Raw genomic sequence first — 17835 nt, forward strand, 5'->3', positions numbered from 1 at the left:
CCTTTTCGTGTCATGTCGGATCATAAACTCCCCCAAAAAGCTGTCTCTGTGTGGCTGGCTGCTTGTGCACTGGAGAGGCTGGAGCAAGGGCTGGCTGGGATGACAGTTCGTCGCCCCAGGCAGAGGCAGCATCCTCCGTGCTCGTGACGCTGCTTGCACGCCAAGTTTCCCGGTAGAGCCCAGTGTGAGGACGTGTCAGGATGTCAGCCCGTTTACCCACAGAGGGAAGGCGAGATCTCACAGCACCCAGGGACATCTGGCCTTTTGTGTTGGAGTCACTCTAGGTTTGGGGATGAACTCAAAGCAGCTGTGGCCTGATAGTCCAAGGTGCCTCAGGGTGCTGGGAGGTGAAGCAGGGCAGCAAGCTCCTGGGTCTCCTGCCTGATGGATGAGTCCATCCACCATGCTGTTCTGCCAGCAGTTTAGATCTGGGCACTTGCCCTGACCAAAGGCTGGCCCTGCCCAGAAAATCTCTCCTTGGCTTTCCCTGCTGAGATGATTCTGACTGCTGGTTATTTCTTTCTGCCTGGAGAGGACATTAACTGTATTTGTGTCCCCTCTCCCTTGCAGACGTTTCAGGGCAACGAGGATGCCACAGAGGTGGTGCTCAACAAGATCCCCAGCCCAGTTCTCACACGCTTTGTGCGCATCCGTCCCCAGAGCTGGCACAACGGCATCGCCCTGAGGCTGGAGCTGTATGGCTGCCGCATCACCGGTGAGGGTCACCTCCTCCCCTTGGCCTCAGCTCTCCTCTCTGTCTCTCAGACAGCCTGTCCCAGGGTGCTGTCTCCCACAGCAGTCATGGCTGCTTGGGGTGGGAATGGTGACACTGTGAGCAGCATGGAGGCACCCATCCCAAGGAATGATAGTCACCCAGGCCCCGGAGGCCAGGGGAAAGCACCCAGTGCTGGTTTAGTGCCCAGAGCTTAAACCTGCAGAAAAAAACACTTCAACTACCCCCGTTGTTCATGTCGTTTCCTTCCCTGCAGATTCACCCTGCTCCAACTTGCTGGGAATGCTTTCCGGCCTCATCCCTGACTCACAGATCTCAGCCTCTTCCACTAGAGGCTACGACTGGTCTCCTAGCATGGCCCGCTTGGTGAGCAGCCGCTCAGGCTGGTTTCCCCGTGTCCCCCAAGCCCAGCCTGGGGAGGAGTGGCTGCAGGTGGACCTTGGTGTCCCAAAGAATATCAAAGGCGTCATTATCCAGGGGGCTCGAGGAGGGGACAGCGTGACCACCACCGAATCCCGCTCCTTTGTGAAGAAGTTTAAGGTGGCCTACAGCATGAATGGAAAGGACTGGGACTTCATCCAGGACCCAAAAACAATGCAAGCCAAGGTAGGCACTGCCTGGAGCAGCTACAAAATGCAATAAATTTCTGGCTATCTTCAGTTTGCCTGATGGGGTCTTAGGAGATAACCTGTCTCTCCCCACAGAGACCTTGAACATGCAGTAGGTTCTTTATTTGCCAAAGGACAAACCTGATCTTATTTATACGTGAAGTTAGTGGATGTTTCCCAGGCTTCCCCTGTGTGGCTTGAATCAGAATCTGACCTCTGGATATAAAGCAGAGATCAAGAGAGATTGTGCAAGTTTCTTAGAAACAGCTTGTCTCATCCTCTCAAAACTGAGGAGGAACAGCTCCATTTCTGCTCAGCTGGGCTCAACAGCCCAGAGATGGACAGCTAAACTGTTCCAAAATCAAGTCTGTTGGAGAGCATGTGGGATGCACACATCACTTGCCTTTCCTCTCTCTCTCTCTCTCCATAGCTTTTTGAAGGCAACATCCACTATGATATCCCTGAAGTCCGGAGATTTGACCCTGTTCCTGCCCAGTATGTCCGTGTGCACCCAGAAAGGTGGTCCCCAGCAGGAATAGGAATGCGTCTGGAGGTGCTGGGCTGTGACTGGACAGGTAGGAACCCCTGTGCAACTGCCCACTGGCTCCACCAGGGCTGCAGCAGGCACTAAACCAGCAAGGGTCAAATGTAAGGGTATTTCTGTCCCTGCTGTCCCACCTGAGGGCCATGCCATGGAAGGGAGACTGCAGCTGGGAAGGCAGGACCTGCAGTGTGGCCTAAGCCATATTTTTGCTTTCACCGTAAAGGGAACTTGACCTTGACACAGCATGTAGCAACAATGTATGGACCCCAATCCAAGCTTTTGCACACAGTCACATGCAGTATTTGTTCCCAGCTCCCTTCTCCCTCCTTTCTGATCTTTTATCTGGATGTTGTGCAGGCTTTCCCACTGTTTGTTTTAGATAACGTTGGGGGTTTTAATTCAAATGGATAAGACAAAAAGTAGGAAGAAAAGCAGAGGTGCAGAAGATGAGTGCAGTGTCCAGTACAGGTATCTTGAGCTACCACAATGAAGTTTTGCTGTAAAAACAACTGCTCCTCTCTCATTTAAACCTATGTGAAAAACCTTTTACAGACAACATTGGGGATTTAACTCTACAACACCTCTGCAACATCCCTAAGACCAGGGAGGTTTGTTCACTTTCACCCACCTGGTTTTCACAAGTAGTATGTCTTGCAGCCACCATTATTTTAGTATAGAGGTGAAAACGGATTGACACACTCACTGAGATGTGTAGAAGTCGTGCCTCTGACCCTTTTGCAGCTCAATGGTGATTGATTGCTCCATAGTTTCATCCCCAAAAGCCAAAAATGCACCCAGCAACTCACTGTGTCTGCTCCTAGCTTTTAAGTGCCAGGGGCTAGTTGCTCCTTTTTTTAATCTATTTTAGTTTTTAATAATCTGCTTAAATCCGAATCTGGTGTCCAGATGTCAGTGATAAAGACGTAGTATTTCCATTTTATAAGCACATCTGTAGAAGGCATTTCATCTGTAGAGGGCATTTTCTTGTAGGAATTCCCATTCTAGGAAGCTTAAAAGACACAGCTTTTTTCCACCCTTTAGTGGAGTTTTTACTATGCTTCCTGTGATGTGCTGTGAGATGCATTACAAACACTTAACAGCAAATCACGAAGCACACATACACACAATAATGATAATTTGTCACCTTTGAAGTCAATGGGGAATCTCCCTCTGGACTGGAAATCCATTGCAAATTATCTAAACTTTAAATCAAGATTAGATCTTCATTTAAATCTTACAACGTCTTTGAGATGTAGGAGGAGCAGGCACTGTGGCTTTCATGCAAGCAGCAGGAGCTGAGGCTCCATGCAGAAGTGGTCAGGCAGCTCCCACATCACTGCTTCCAGCAGCTCCCAGAAATTCCCAGGTGCCAGATCTCTGCAGACCATTGCTGGTTGGTGTGTCACGGCACTGCATCACTGCTGCAAAGGAAGGCAGTCAGACAAGACCTCCAACCATGTATGTGTCAGCCCCTCCAGTGCACTCCTCCAAATTAGAGAATAAGAGGGGTTTGACATCCTCAACTTCTTGTGCTATTTTTGGTCCAAATTTTCTTTTGCACCTATGTCCATGTTCAGTTTCAATACCAGCAGAGAGAGCCTGCTTTTTCCAGGCAGGATGCTTTATGGTCATTTCCCCAGTGTGGCTGTCTAATCATTTGCACTTTGTAATGCTTAAAACTCAACTGCCAAATCGTAAATATTCTTAGCCTTATTGATCTACAGGCATTCAGCTTTGTAATCAGAGCAGGGCTTGTAATCTTGTGGATTCACCATGTTATAAAGGCATTTATATCCCTGATGCAACCTGGGGAGCAGAGATAGCCCATGGCATTATCTGCATGCTAAGTCCAGGCTGGCTACATGCAGCAGTCCTTGACAACGCCAAGATAGAGCCCTCCTTTGCTGGGAGGACCCAGGCTCATTACAGAACTGGCTGTGAAAACCCAGGCAATTGCACTTGCTTAGGAGCAACATTAAGAGAAGGATTAAAACAAGCTGCTTGAAATTATTTTCAAATGAGCGTCTAAGCCCATGTGTACCCTTCCCAGCTGTTTTTATTTCTTATCAGCAATTATCATCTTAATTTCTGAGTCAAACAGGTAACTTAGCAACTGGGCTCACAAACTAGTTGGCTAGTAGCTCAGAAATTGGGAAGCAATTGACTTCTTTCAAAGACCTGCCAAAATTTTCCCTCTGAAGAGTGGAGACTGATGAATGTTCACTTGCAGCTGGTTTTCTCTCCTTTGAAGTTCCCAACATCTGGTTTCCATTGCTCAGTGACTTTGCATTTTGATCAGCAATTACCACCAGTTGCACAGACACTTGCTGGGTCAGGGAGAGAGAAAGCAAGCAAGCAAGACCACTCTTTTTCACTTTCCATTTCACACATCACATTGTCCTCCCTGCTATTTTCATTATCTCTTGTAACCCTCGTGTTGCAGCTCTGCCATGGTAACTGTTTTTTGAGATATATTTCTGCGGCTCGTCCAGGCAATGCAACACTGTTGATTTACATCCGCTCAGCATCTGTGTCCCGTATGGGACTTGGCTTCCAAGGTCCTTCCACATTGTCACATTTCAGCTATAAATCTCAATATACAAGACCCACAACCTAAAAAAAATGTACCAGCTCTAAATAACTTGCAGCTTTTGATATGTTGCCTTCACCTGCTGCTTTTTTTTTGTCTTCTTCTTCTGCTTTTCTAAGAAATTGTTCTGTGCCTGGCTGCTTGCAATTGGCTTCTTTGTTGCATTTGGAGTTTTATGGGGTTGTAACAAATTTGAACTTACAAATTAAAAGGCTTTTTTTTTTTGTCCTGAACAAAAGACAGTTACTGGGGGGGGGAAAAGAAACAACAAACAAAACAAAAAAACCACACACCACAAAATCCTGAGAGTTTATGTACAACATGTTTAATAACAGGAAAATAAAAGGACAGAAAAGAGCCTATGGAAAATATTCGATGTATTTAGCCATTTTCTCCTGCTTCTGGCTTTATTAAATGATATCCTGAAGGGTGCTGACAAAGAAATGCAATCACACATAGCTGAGCAAAGCAGCGTCTTTTTAACAGTGGAAAGAATCAAGCATGCTGTACTCATAAAAGGAGAGACTGCTGGAACCTAATGGCGTTTACTGTTGATCTTAATATCCTTCCCTTTCTTGCCTAAATTTTCCCTGACACCTGCACATGGGCCATGTTGGAGAGAAGGAAATTGGACAGAGACCCTTTGAAAGTGTAGTTGGGAGCCTGCAGTGTGACACCAGATGCTTTCTGCAGCAAGCCAGAGCGCGCTAGGGGATCCTCCGGGTCCGTTTGCGGTTACGTCATTTTGTGGGTTTGAGTGACTTGTTTCATGAATTGGCACAATTGGTAGGAATGTTGTGTGTGGTTTTTTAACATGTCATATGCCTTTATGAAAGAAAAAGACGTTCTGCCTGTGATCTCTCTTATCCAGTAATGACAGCTAAGCGGATTGCCAACATCAGTGTAGAGTAAAAAATTAAGAGAAAAAGTGGAATGTATGTCTAGAGGAGATCCTTGTCCAAAGCAGGCTCTAAATCAAAAGAAGTCCCATATGGAAACAGCCAGTTCACTTGAAGTTCAAACCATGTTGACATTTGTAGCACGTGAAAATTTTGTGATATTCTTGTTCTATTTCTTCTTGCTGTTAAGAACAGGATAAAAAAAATATTTGCTTTGTTTCCTCCTACCTGAGCTTTTTTGTACTGTCTATTGCAAATAGCATCTCTATTCCATTTTTTCAGATGTAAAGCCCACTGCAGAGACACTGGTGCCTACTTTGAAGAGTGAAGAGACCACCACCCCATACCCAACTGATGAAGAGGCAACTGAGTGTGGTGATAGCTGTGGAGAGGAGGAGGGTATGTATCAAAGCAACACATCTTTACCTCAATAAATTAGGAGTTAAGAGCTAACCAAATGCTCTAATCTTCCCATTTGCTCCTATATATGGGGCTGATTCCTGGAAAGCTAAGAGTAATATTATTAGCGATAGGCCAAGATTAAAATCAAAAGCCAAACAAAACCTGCCAAAATCTGATAAGTTGTATCAAGGAAGGATGCAAGAGCAAGAGATAACAGCTAATTCAGTCCTCACAGGACTTGAAGAGCTGCTCTTTCAGCTTCCTTACGTGACCTGAAGCGACTCACTTAGTGCCATGTTTAGAGCCTGCTCCATTCCAGATGCCCTTGGCTGCATGTCATAAATTCAGAAGGTGATTCAGGGGAGAGAGTTAGACTGCGTGGTATGCAGGGCTCCTTTTGCAGAGGTCACAACTGTGGGAGTAAATCACAACATGTAGAGAAGGCTGATGTCCTGAAGACCTATCTGTTAAGGATCATTTTCCCTAATACCAGCTGTTTAAAACTAGGAGGATAGTCTGGGCTCCTTGTGCAGGCAGCAGAGAGAGTGGAATAGTAATTCCAGGCAGGAATTTGTCCTCCCAGTCTTAGATGGCTGTCAGATGTACAGGGGAGTGGTTTGGTATCTGTGGCGCTCACCTGCCTCTTCTGACCTAGAAGAGGCTGGATGTTAGTTTAGACTACCTACTGTGCTTGTAAAGAGCCAGTGCTGGGCAGGGGGACTAATCCTCTCTGCCTGTTCTTCTCTGCTGGGTTAGCTGTGCAGTGTGCAGGAGATGTACGGCCTGAGGCATGGCAGCAGAGCCTGGGCCTCAGCACTGGGTCTTGGGCATTTACACAAGGACTTCAAGAAATCTCAGGAGGAAAAGCTATCCTTTGAGGTAGCTCCTAGGACTTCTGTTACTTCAGCTTCCAGTCCCAGAGAAAAAAATTAATTAGTTTTAAAGTACATAAATTAAAAAAAGAATATTAATTTGCTTTTTCACACCTCCCATTGGGATTCTGCTGTAGTTCAGTTCTGGGGATGCAAGTTGCAGAAGAGGCTTAAAGGGCCTGATTCTCATTGCTTTGCTTGAATTATAAGCCTGTGCAACCCTGCTACCAGTGAGGCACCAAGTGAGTGGAGTGTCGGGAGCTGCCGACAGAAAATTTAGGCCAGTAATACTCTCTACAACAATACGATTCCTGGGTGCAGTCCATGGCAAGAGAGCGAGCAGAGTATGCTGTGGAATGTGGAACCAGCCTCCCTCTCAGCTTCCCTCAAATTTAGCAACAATTTTCATTCTCATACTCCATAAACAATGGGTGTGTTTCTCTGGACAATTAGATTTATGACAGCCAAACAGAAACAATGCTGCTCTCCAGGGTATGAGATTAGATTGGAATAAAAGGATCCATGATCTGCATTGTTTTATTTCGAATTGGGAGCACATAAATAAAGCTCTTTGCCCTTGCAACAAAGTTCCCCTGATGCCTATCACTTGAGTCACTCACCTCCTTCTTGCTATTACTCACTTTGTGGGCACTGTGATTTAAAACTTCCTCTTTGCTCAGGAAAAATCCAGCCTATAAATGGGCTCTGACGTGCATGTCCACTGAGTGCTTGGGATGGTCTCAGACCACTTCTGCAGCCTCCGTGCCTTCTGACTGCTTCTCTGGCTGAAGGAGCCAGCATCTGCCTCACTGCTACATGCAGCCCCTTGGCATGTGCCCTCCTGCCCACAGACCTGTCTCTGCAGGAAGGCTCTCTAGAGCTTTTAAAGCTGTTGACAAAGGGGAATTAGCTCTGCTCCTGTTTCACAGAGGAAAAGTTAAATGACTCATCCAAAGACCATGTGGTGAGTCCATAGCAGGGCTAGAAATAGAGGCTGGCTTCTTTCACTCAAAATCCAAAAGCTTGAGCTCATGGTGGCCCCACATTTCTCCTGGTCTCATTTCCACAAGAAGGTAGGAAGTGACGAGTGACAGCTTGCCACGTTGACAGACAGCTCCCGTCTGGTGCAAGTGGCTGGATCTGTCACTCAAGAGCTAGGTTTCTGGAGCACTTGAGCTTCTCATTTTGGAGCCAGAGCAGGAACTGATGAGCACAGGGCACTCAGGAAGTGCTCTTCTCTGACATTTAAGAAGGTATTTAATATTTGACTGCTCTAGGGATGAAGAGAAGGTGCTGATTAGGGTCTGGAAGCATTTGGTACTTGCTTTTATATTTGCTAACTTTGGTGGATTAGCTGCAGGACATGGTGTGAGCATTCTGATGATGCAGAATTTAAGGCTGATCCCTGGAGCTGATGAAATGTGAGATAGGTTAAAAGCACCAGTGTGAGTGAGATTTCATGCTTTCTTCAGTAATTATGGCTAGCCAAGTATTTTGGTTTGGGTTGTTTTTCAGTAGCAATCCTTCATGGGTAGGTTATTTTTTAATCCAACTTTATTTTGCTTCTTTTTATAAGATTTTAATCTCCCTGCGAACTTCAACTGCAACTTTGATCTCCCTGAAGAACTCTGTGGTTGGTCACACGACTTGGCAACGGGTTATACATGGTCTTTTCAGCCTACAGGCACCTGGATTGGCAACTCTGAACCAAGCCCTGAGAGTATCCCTGGTAAGACAGTTAATACAATACCAAAGCAGGGAAGAGAGAGTTGATGGGGCTTCCTCCATGTGAACAGTGTGACTGATTAATTATTGCACAACTACCAAGACTTTTGAAGGCTGCGCTGAACAATTTCTTTTGTGGAAGCTTTCAGATGTTTTGCTTTAAGAGTTGCTGACTTACTTATGGGATTGTGACCACTGGCACTGAATTGTACTAGCTGTTCTCTTGAGACTGGACACTGGACTTTGCATCCCCTGAGCTATGTAGGTTAGTGCAGGCTTTGTTCCACCTCCTGATCCAAATGTCCTCTGTAATTCTCAATGCTTTTTCCCCAGAATGCATTTCCTCTTTTGTTAGAGATACATTTCTTCCTCTCATATGTTGCTTGGATTACCTATAGTCTTCAGTTACTTTGCACTCTGGGCTTGCATAGGCTGGATTTCAGCCTCCTCCAAGTGATGGATGAGCTAAGCCCTGAGGATGCAGAAATATGCCAGCTTCTTGCTGTTTGACTTCTGGTCTTTTTTTCTTCTGTGCTTTGGAAGCAGAAGATTTGCATGAGCATGGCAGAGCCATATTTATGAAGGACCACACTGAGATGTGCTGGCATGGGTGGGAAGGGAGCCTGCCTCTGGCATTGTGGTTGATGGATCAAGTTCTTCAGTTTCACATCTTGGAACTCGTCCTGGGACTAGTGCCCTTTCCTTACCCTCATTGTCTTTGTGGCACGGGTGGCACAAAGAACATTTGCCAGTTTCCTTTTAACACTAGATTGCATCATCATCACATCACTTCTCTTCACTATAATTCATTGCTCATGAAACTCAAGGCTTCCCCAGGGAGAACTGGCTGATCTTACCTGGCTTCAGCTCTGCTCTGATGCCCAGTGACTCCAGTGCCAGCATGCCATGCACCCAGAGAGCCATGCATGCTGCAGGCTCCTCCCTGCCCTCCCCCTGGTAAAGGTGAGTCTGGAGATGCAAACATTCAGGCAGACCTGTTAGCCACCTGGCAGAGGCACTGGCCAGATTGGCAGTACCGCCAGCCAGTTGGAAAGCTGTGCAGCCAACACCTGGTAGGCAGTGCTAAAGAGGAAAATATGTATTCCAGAAACATATGGGAAGAGAAGAATCTGCTACATATCCACACACAAATCACCCCCACACAAATGCACACATCATTTCTCTCTTTAGTTCCTGGGGTGCCCGGCATTTTTCTAAGAGACATGGTAATGCTGTAAGTGCAGCCTATATGGTCATCTGACAAATTCTTTGGCATGACATAGGGTCATGGTGTCTGCTATGGAGAGAAACATTTTCATATTTCAAGTGTTTATCTCTTCAGCATTTGAGTGCTTTAGAAGATTAATATCTGGAGCTCAGTGGAGCCTCAGGCAACAGGAGAGAACACTTACAGCCAGCCCCAGACTTAATAACCCTCCCCATCTCATTCACTGTAATAATGTTTAATTAATATAAGCCTCCTGCAAGTAGGAAAAAAAATTACTTATTTTTATAACTCAGACTCAATTTTTCATTTCATTTCCTCTCCCCCGAGTCCCCCTACAATTAGCTGGCCATAGCTTCTCAGAAGACTCTGTTGTGTGTGCGCACACGTGTGCGTGTGCGTGCAGAGCCCAGGAGAGCCTGGTGCTGCCCCAGACACCTCAGCACACAGTTCTGGCTTTACCCTTCTTCTGCCCTTCCTTCTCTTTCTTAGTTCTGAGTAGCAAAACCTCATTCAGTGTGTCCAGGGGGATGTTTTCCTGCTGAGTTCAGTGATCTGGTTTCGTGCCAGTGTGCAGAGCTGTCCCTCATGGTGCTGTGCTGAGCCAGGCATCGAAGCACCATCCAGGCACAGGCGGGTGCCCAGCAAGTCACAGACTGTGCAGGCAGAGGAAGGGGAGGGGGTAGCAGCTCTGTGGAGGCTGAGGTGACTTGCCTACAGTGATGGAGGAAGTCAGCGGTAGACAGTAGCCACAGCTGAAGGGTGGTTGTTGGCACTGCCATGGGCTCAGCCTCCCAGCTGGGTTGAGCAGGGATGTGCTCTCCTGGCAGCCATGCCGCTTACCCATGCAGCACAGAGCTGCAGAGGGGCCAGCATGCAAAGGCATAACTGCTGTGCCTTGCTTTGGTCCTGCTCTTGGAAATTAAGACAGGACACAAAAGGATACAACTATTTGCTTTCTTCCTCCCCACTCAGCTTTTAAAAGCAACTCAAGAAACATGAAAAAGAGGCAGTCCTGGCCCCTTGGTGGGGACAGAATCGAAGCATTGTTTGGTTCACACTCCCCCATTATTCCCTTGCCTTTCCCTCACACTCCCTCTAGCACTTTGTTTCTACTTAGGAAATTCATCCTCAGACTCCAGGGAGCAAGGAATGAAAAGCCCTTGTTCAGGGTGGTCTTGTCTTGTGAATTCCCCACCCCGGGGTGAGCAGTTGGGTGAAGGAGAGCAGCTGTGCTTGGTTTAGGGGCAGGGCAAAAGCTAACTGGAACTCAAAGCCATCGGAGCCCAATTTACTTTGATTTAAAGGTGCTGCCATGGGCTAGAGACTGTGGCTGCTCCACAGTAGCAAGGAAATGTGCTGTGCCTTTAAGAGACATGTGGGATGTATTTCTATTTCTTCTGAAAATGGCAAAACAAAAATTAAATTGAAAAGGGGAAAAAAAAAATAATGAAAGGAGGAGCCCTGGTTCAGTCTGTGTGAGAGAGAGGGAAGGAAATGACCATGGTGAAATATCCTCTGTGAGACACTTGATTAGAAAAGTCTGCTGAGAGACAGGCCTGAATTCTTCAGATATCTCCTGATTTCATTTTATGCACTGCGTGCAATTCCTCCTCATCTTTGGCGCGGAGAACTTCTCAAGACTGACAAGACACCCACTGCTCTCATTTCACTATTTTTATTTCCAAGATACTCTTTCAGGCAGCTCTGCATTTCTTTTTTTAGTCCTGTGTTCCTTGGGCTCTTCACACCATGGATTAGCTCCACGTCCTCTCCTGCAGGCTCCCATTACACGTCTGGGGACCCTGTTGGTGGAAGTGGACCCAAAGTGCCCAACTCAGCAGAAACACAGCATGGTTCCAGCTGTTACCCTGCCCTTTGCAAGCCTAAAAAATACTGTTGCTCACTTTTCCATGTCGCCATGAAAGATTGCCAGGATTTTTCCCTCTGTGGACTTTCAGATGCTTTCCATCTCTAGAAAGCTTCCCCTTAGGTGCACCTAGCAAGCTTCAAGGAGCAAGAAGTTCAAATTTCAATGAGGTTTCATACCCCCTCCTGCTGCACGTGATGGCAGTGTGTCATTGGTGTCAAGATAGAGGTCTTCAGATCTGAAAAAAAATCTGAGTTGGTAAGTTGGGCACCTCAACTCTTCACCACCTTTGAATTTCACCAGGGTCTTCATCCTGAAGGGTGTAAAGATCCTGTCTGTATCTGGGAGGTGCGGTTGTGTTGCTCTAAGTGATGATACTCCAATGAGCTAGCATTTAAAAGCTGGAACCTATGTGCTTTGGCCATTTTTTATCCCCTCCACTTTTCTTGCAGTCATTAAGTAAATACCTTGTGGTCCCAGAAGAGCACTATGGGATCTGCACCTCTACCATGTGCTGCTTCTCAGTCAAGTGAGGACGGTACCGGGGTCAGAGCCCCAGCAGTATTGTGAACCCCATGTTGTTTGAATGTTGGCAGCTGTACATGCACGCAGAAGAGGAAGCAGTTTTAACCCTGCAGCTCTCCTGACCACATAGCACTTGGGCTGGGTTGCAAAAACCCACCAAGAGCTTCAGTTGTGGGGCCATGGCCTGGCTGGCTTTGAGGGTTAGGAATGCAGCTCATTCGGGCAGCAGGCGCTGCAGGGAAAGGTTTATTTGTTTCAAAGCGTTTCCAGCAGAGGAATGTTTGTATTGCTCTGAAGTTTCATAAAAGCTTGTTTTTTAAGGAAAACAAATGTTGAGCTGTTTTTAAGCTGATGGTGACCCTTTACCATTCCTGTGTTTTTCCCATGGGATCTTTAAAAGGGAAAGTTTCATATTTTTCCTGCAATGCATGAGAACTTCTGCCTGAAGGCCTTGATTCTACTCTGTTCAAACCAGCAAAAAGGTTTTTGTGGTGTTAATGGAGCAGGGCTGGACTGAACTGGGTCTGCACTTCCTTTCATGAGACTTACTCTCAGGGCTTGTGCCTTGGGGATGCATTTTGACCTCTAGGGTCAATTCTGCCCGCTTTGAAGAAGGAGGGAGTTTTGCATGTGGGGTGGTGTGAAAGTCAAGCACTTCTGTACAATGAGTGAACAGCTGCACACTGTGGGAAGGAGACCACATACCCGGCTCTGTCTCTCCCTGCTCCTCCCATGTGTGGTGCAGATTGCTGCTCAGCAGAGCCATGCATGACCCTTATTTGCACAGTGAGGACAGCAAACCCTAAAAAGTCATTTGTGCCTTGGCTGCCCACAGCATGGTGGAGCTGTGATGCCACAGTCCCAGATTATGGAAAGTTTGCTGAGCATTGGCTGGGCTGTGCAGGTGACCTGGCCATGGGCTAAGGTCAGGCTGCAGCCATCCTTGTGCTCACACTGTCTTTCATGAGAGAAGGGGCACAGCCACAGTCTGTCATTGCATTGCCAGCAAACCTCCCACTTGCTTGGGCTGGGCTGGAGGCAGAGGAGAAGAAACCATTCCTTCAGAGCTCACCCTTTTCTTTGCTTCTCGCCTGTCTGAGTCCTTAGTCACTTTTTGGACCCAAACACCAGTGACACACAGTGCCTATAGAACCAGGCTGGAATGCTCTCTAGAAAGCAAGACACCGTCTCTCAAATCCTAGCATCGCTCCATGGCTTTGCAGCAGTGACTGAGCAGCCTGTGAGACACGGAGCCGGGCTGGGCAGAGCGCGCAGTCGAGCGAGCCGCACTGCGCAGCCTGCACCGCAGCCTCGTGCTTTTAGTGTACACGCACCAACGGTGGGCGCGTTCCATGTAGGGGCACGCAGGGTTCCTGCCAGGCTGGCGGTGGACACGATGCAGTGGCAAGCAGCTCACTTAGCATAAATGTCAGGCTCTAGTTGGCATTTGGTTTGTCAGGGACACCGTGCCCTCCCTCCGCTCCCGGGGGAGGCAGTGGGACTTACAGTTGTGCCCTGCTGTTGAGGATATGAGGCTTAATTAAGAGAGAAGATGTAGTGGCCCATCCATTAGAAAGGCTCCGGAGAGCAGACAGCAAGCTTGGTTCTGGGCAGGTGTGGGGTTTTATGTCTTTTCACGACTGATTTAGAGACTGAAATGGCAAGCACTTGGCAGACTAATTAACACATAATCAAAATTGAGGGGATTTTCCAGCAGATGCAGTGATCTAGTTAATATAAATATTAGTTTTATGGAGGATTGATTTCCCTTCATAAATGAAAGTCTGTCATTGAGGAGAGGCCTGTCACTGAAATTACAGCAGCAGCCTTTTGAGATGAATTTGCATGATTTGCCAAAAAAAAAGAAAAAATATAATAGCTATCCAATTTCAATCTGCATATTCATGCAGCTGCCATCCCCCTGCTCCCAGAGCACCCTGCAGTCATGAGGGATTTGAGCTGATCCACTCCCCAAGAAAGGCAAGGGCTGATGCAGCCTTCGCTTACACACCCCAGAAGCACGGCAGAATCTGGCCCTGCTGGGACACCTCCCCAGCCCTGGCACAGCATGGTCAGGGGTGGCCTTTTGGGGCTGTACAGGCAGCAGGAAGGGCCAAGCAGACAAGCTCTGCAATGAAGAAGAGTGCAGTGACCTTTGGGGGGACATAAGTGAAGGCAGTTTAGTGTGGGTTCTCCATAGGAGAAGCAGCTGCAACTCAATGACATCCAGTGAGGGGGGAAAGCAAAGGCAATCTGAAATCTCAGTAATTGCTTGTGTATATCCTGCCTGACATGTTTTGCTGGAAAACCTCCAGATGTGCTGCCGAGACTGATGAGGGAAGGTGTGCTTTTCTTGGATTGAGGAGGTGAGCCGTGCAGGACCCAGGCACAGGCAGGCTGACCTTGCAAAGAGGGCAGCTGCCATGGCTCATGCTTGCAGCCTGACCCAAACGGTGAGACTTCATCCCCTGCTGCCCCTAATGTCCTCTCAGATGGCTTGCTAGCAGGAGGGGATGAGCGCGCCAAGAGTAAACTGTGTTGGCCAGATGGTTTGTTTGCAGGGCCCGGCTGGTGATTTATCCAGGACTCACTGCCATGCACATACAAGCGACTGCCATCGCCTGGCTGGGGATGGTTGCGTGTTCATGCTTCTCTGGCTCCCCTACACCCAGATGATCCCATAAATCTTCTATGAGATTTATGCCATAGCATCAGTTGCAAAAACAGCAGTAGGTTAAAATGCCTGAGCAGGTTTTTCCTGCCTTTTCTGAGCCGGTGCTTTGAACTACCAGTGCCAGTTCAGTGGGGAAAGTAGCTGCCATGTTAGCTGAAATAGAGGCTGCAAAGCAAAGTTCTGGGAAAGAGATTAAAATGCGTTTCTGATCTTGTAAGAATTGATCATCTCATTGTTGCAAGGCTCCCTTCAAGTGTTTTAGCTGGGGAAATCAGCCTTTCAGGTGATTTCTGTGCCAAAGGCTTCCATTTACTGTATCAAACAGAGCAACTACTGGAACCACCAACCTTCCACATGCTGTTCCAACAATCAGCTCCACAGTGCCCTTGTTCAGTCAATCTCAGCAAATTTGCGGGGCTTTTCAGAAGGTCCAACTAGCCATTAGACTAATCCAGCCATTTCATCTTCAAATGACACAGGAAGTTGTGTCTGCTTGTGCTCTGCTCTCTGTTCCAGAAGCTCCTGTTACCAGGAGCAGGAGCATGTGGTACCCAAACCTACTGCCACTTGCAGGGGAGCATCTGGATTCATCATCCAAAGGCTGAGCCCCTTCGCAGCCCTTAGGATTGCCAGCAGGTCCTGGAGAGCTCTGTGGAGCCCAGCAAACACTGGGCAGGGAACACAGAAGATGCAGGGTTTTGGAGGGCTCCCCTGGCTCTGAAAGAGCCTGTGTGGCTGGTGGGGAATTGTTTTTGGCTGTGGTTCAGGAGTTTCATTGATTTCACAGCCTGATAGGAATGGGAACAAATCAGAGGTCGGTGTCATCCCTGGTGGGAGGGATGTGACTCAAAGGCACATAAGCTCTTGGCTGAAGCAGTGGAGGCAGCAATGCTGGGTACCACCAGCTCCCAGTGATGGGTGTGGATTGTGGGGGGTGTCCAGCCCCACAGTCAATCACTGTAGTCCCCTGCAGTCAGCTGTGAGCTTTGGGTGGATCCAAGGGTGGCTCACATCCCTGCACTCCATCAGGCTTCCCAGATTACTGGCACCAAAGGTCGGTCCTGAACTTTTAAGGATCTGCATTTGATCCTTCTGCAGCCTGGCTGGTGTTTTTATTAAGGATTTGCCTGTGAGACCATTTCAGCTGTGAGATAATTGTACGATCACAGTCTGATTTGCTCTTCCACCTTGTTTGTTGTAGTTGTTTTTTTCTTGTTGCTGTTGCTTTTTTCTTTGAAGAGGCTTGTAGTGAATTATAAAAAGAGGATTTTAATTCAGTAGACCTTGATGACTTATTAAGCCTTATTGCTCCTTAGGCATGGAGTACAGCTTGTTCTTTTTTCCTTCCTCCACTTGTTTATCTCCCACATCTCCTCCTCCACCACTACCACTCTGAGGTAAATCACAAGAACACTCTTCCATTAGATAACGGCATGGTACTTTTTCAAGTGATTCACTCAAGCAGGAGTGGGCAAACACGCTTTCATCTTTATTTCTGCTACTATTTGTTGGCATAAAGTGCCAAATGGCCCAAGTACATTTCATAGGTGCTGGAAAATGTTGCTCTTTATGTGGCTGGTCAGGGATGGATTTGTCCTTCATGGAGCAAATTCAGTGAAAGTTCAAATGGAGTGGATACACTTTTGCAATATTTTTATCATAATCCCAGGAGTAGAGTGATGGCACATCTTTTTGCTGTCTTGTCCTAAATTTATTTTAGAAAGCTGTGCAGCTCACAGTGCGTTGTTTCAGCCCAGCTCTCTGGCAATGACAAACTTGTAGCAGGGCCAGTGGCTGTGCAACCACTAATACATCTCCCTTGGCCTGGGATGTCACTGGATTGCTAAATGGCTATGAGGTTAGCTGTTTTTTTCTGGGAAGGATGCTTAGGAACTGGGCTCTGTGTTCAGGTCTCTCTGGTTTAAGTCTTGGAAATGTTTTGGGTGCACTTTGCAAGCATACTCCGTGCAAATGCTGCCGTTCTGCCATCGCTGTGGGCACTGAAGCTGCAGGGGGAGCAGGGCAGGCTGCCACTCACAGCTTTGCCGGTGAAGCGCAGCAGGCTGGGACGTGAGGAAAAGGAAGTGACAAACCCTTATGTATAGACCTGGGGCAGAGGTAACCCTGCTGGGCTGCAGGAGGGGTCACATGTGCTGGCATAAAGCACCAGTGACTCTGGCCCACTGTGTAGCGAGGGCAACCATGTTCATCTCTCTGTTAGAATGAAACCCGAAATACAGCAATATCTGTTGCTGGCCTGTCGGTGTCACCTTGTACTGCAGGCACTGCAGTCGGGGCAACCCAGGGGACTCTGTACTGTCATTGGTCATGATGGGAGGGGCAGGTAAGGATCAGATCAGCTACATGCTTGGCTTTCAGTCTGTGCTAAGGGACTTCAGGCATCCAAGCTGCAAATGGGGAGCTCCTTGAGGAGGTTTGTCATCAGATATGGCTGGAAACCACTGATTCCAGACCAAATCAACTGTGCCCAGGGATTTGTATCCATGGGCTTTTGCTGCTATTGGTATTCAGATCAAGTATCTTCAATTCCAGTCTCAGCCTTGAACTTCTCCTGGGATATGAAACATACCAAATCTCCTCCTTGAGGATTGACAGAAAGCATGGCACAATTTAAAATGTAATATTAAAGCAAGTGAATCCCCTGAAGTCTGTATTTCAGCTACCTTCCAGCTTGCAGTTACCCAGTTGTCACCTGTGCATACTTTGCTCACTGGGACCACGTCCTTCCTCTGTGCTGTGCTTTGGGGGCTGTTTTGCTGCATTACAGAAAAAAAAAAAAAAAAAAAAAAGAGAGAGCCAGGCTTTCATTTTGTCTTGCGTATCCTCGAAACAAGATTGTTAGCTAGACCCTGATTTTGGCGTATTTACTGCTGGGGATGAGAAGAAGCAGGATGGACACAGCTTGAGATCCCAGCCCGTGATGAGTTTTCAGCACTGGCAGTTAGAAAAACACACCTCAGGCTTGTTCACTTAGCAAGCTACCAGCAGAAGAAACACATACCCCGCACACCTCCCAATGTCATTATCATGGCATTGCTGCTTCTGACAATAACTGCTCTTTAACTTCTCCCTATTATATTGAACTTCAGCTTACTGCTTTCCGGTTTTGCTGTCAGTCTCCTACCAGATGGCAGTGGCTGGTGAGGG

The 17835-nt window shown here is 47.4% G+C and overlaps 1 protein-coding gene across 5 annotated transcripts in view; it reads left to right on the forward strand.

The window, feature by feature from the left end:
- NRP2 (neuropilin 2) overlaps window positions 1-17835 on the forward strand; it is an 88381-nt gene that overhangs the window by 45098 nt on the left and 25448 nt on the right. For all 5 annotated transcript variants that reach the window (XM_051623403.1, XM_051623404.1, XM_051623405.1 and 2 more), the window contains exons 8-12: window positions 571-715; window positions 990-1339; window positions 1772-1916; window positions 5657-5773; window positions 8225-8377. In XM_051623403.1, coding sequence (XP_051479363.1) covers window positions 571-715; window positions 990-1339; window positions 1772-1916; window positions 5657-5773; window positions 8225-8377 — 910 coding nt within the window. The remainder of the gene's footprint in view (window positions 1-570; window positions 716-989; window positions 1340-1771; window positions 1917-5656; window positions 5774-8224; window positions 8378-17835) is intronic.

This window comes from Apus apus, chromosome 6 (assembly GCF_020740795.1).
Source record: "Apus apus isolate bApuApu2 chromosome 6, bApuApu2.pri.cur, whole genome shotgun sequence".
Taxonomy (NCBI): Eukaryota; Metazoa; Chordata; class Aves; order Apodiformes; family Apodidae; genus Apus; species Apus apus.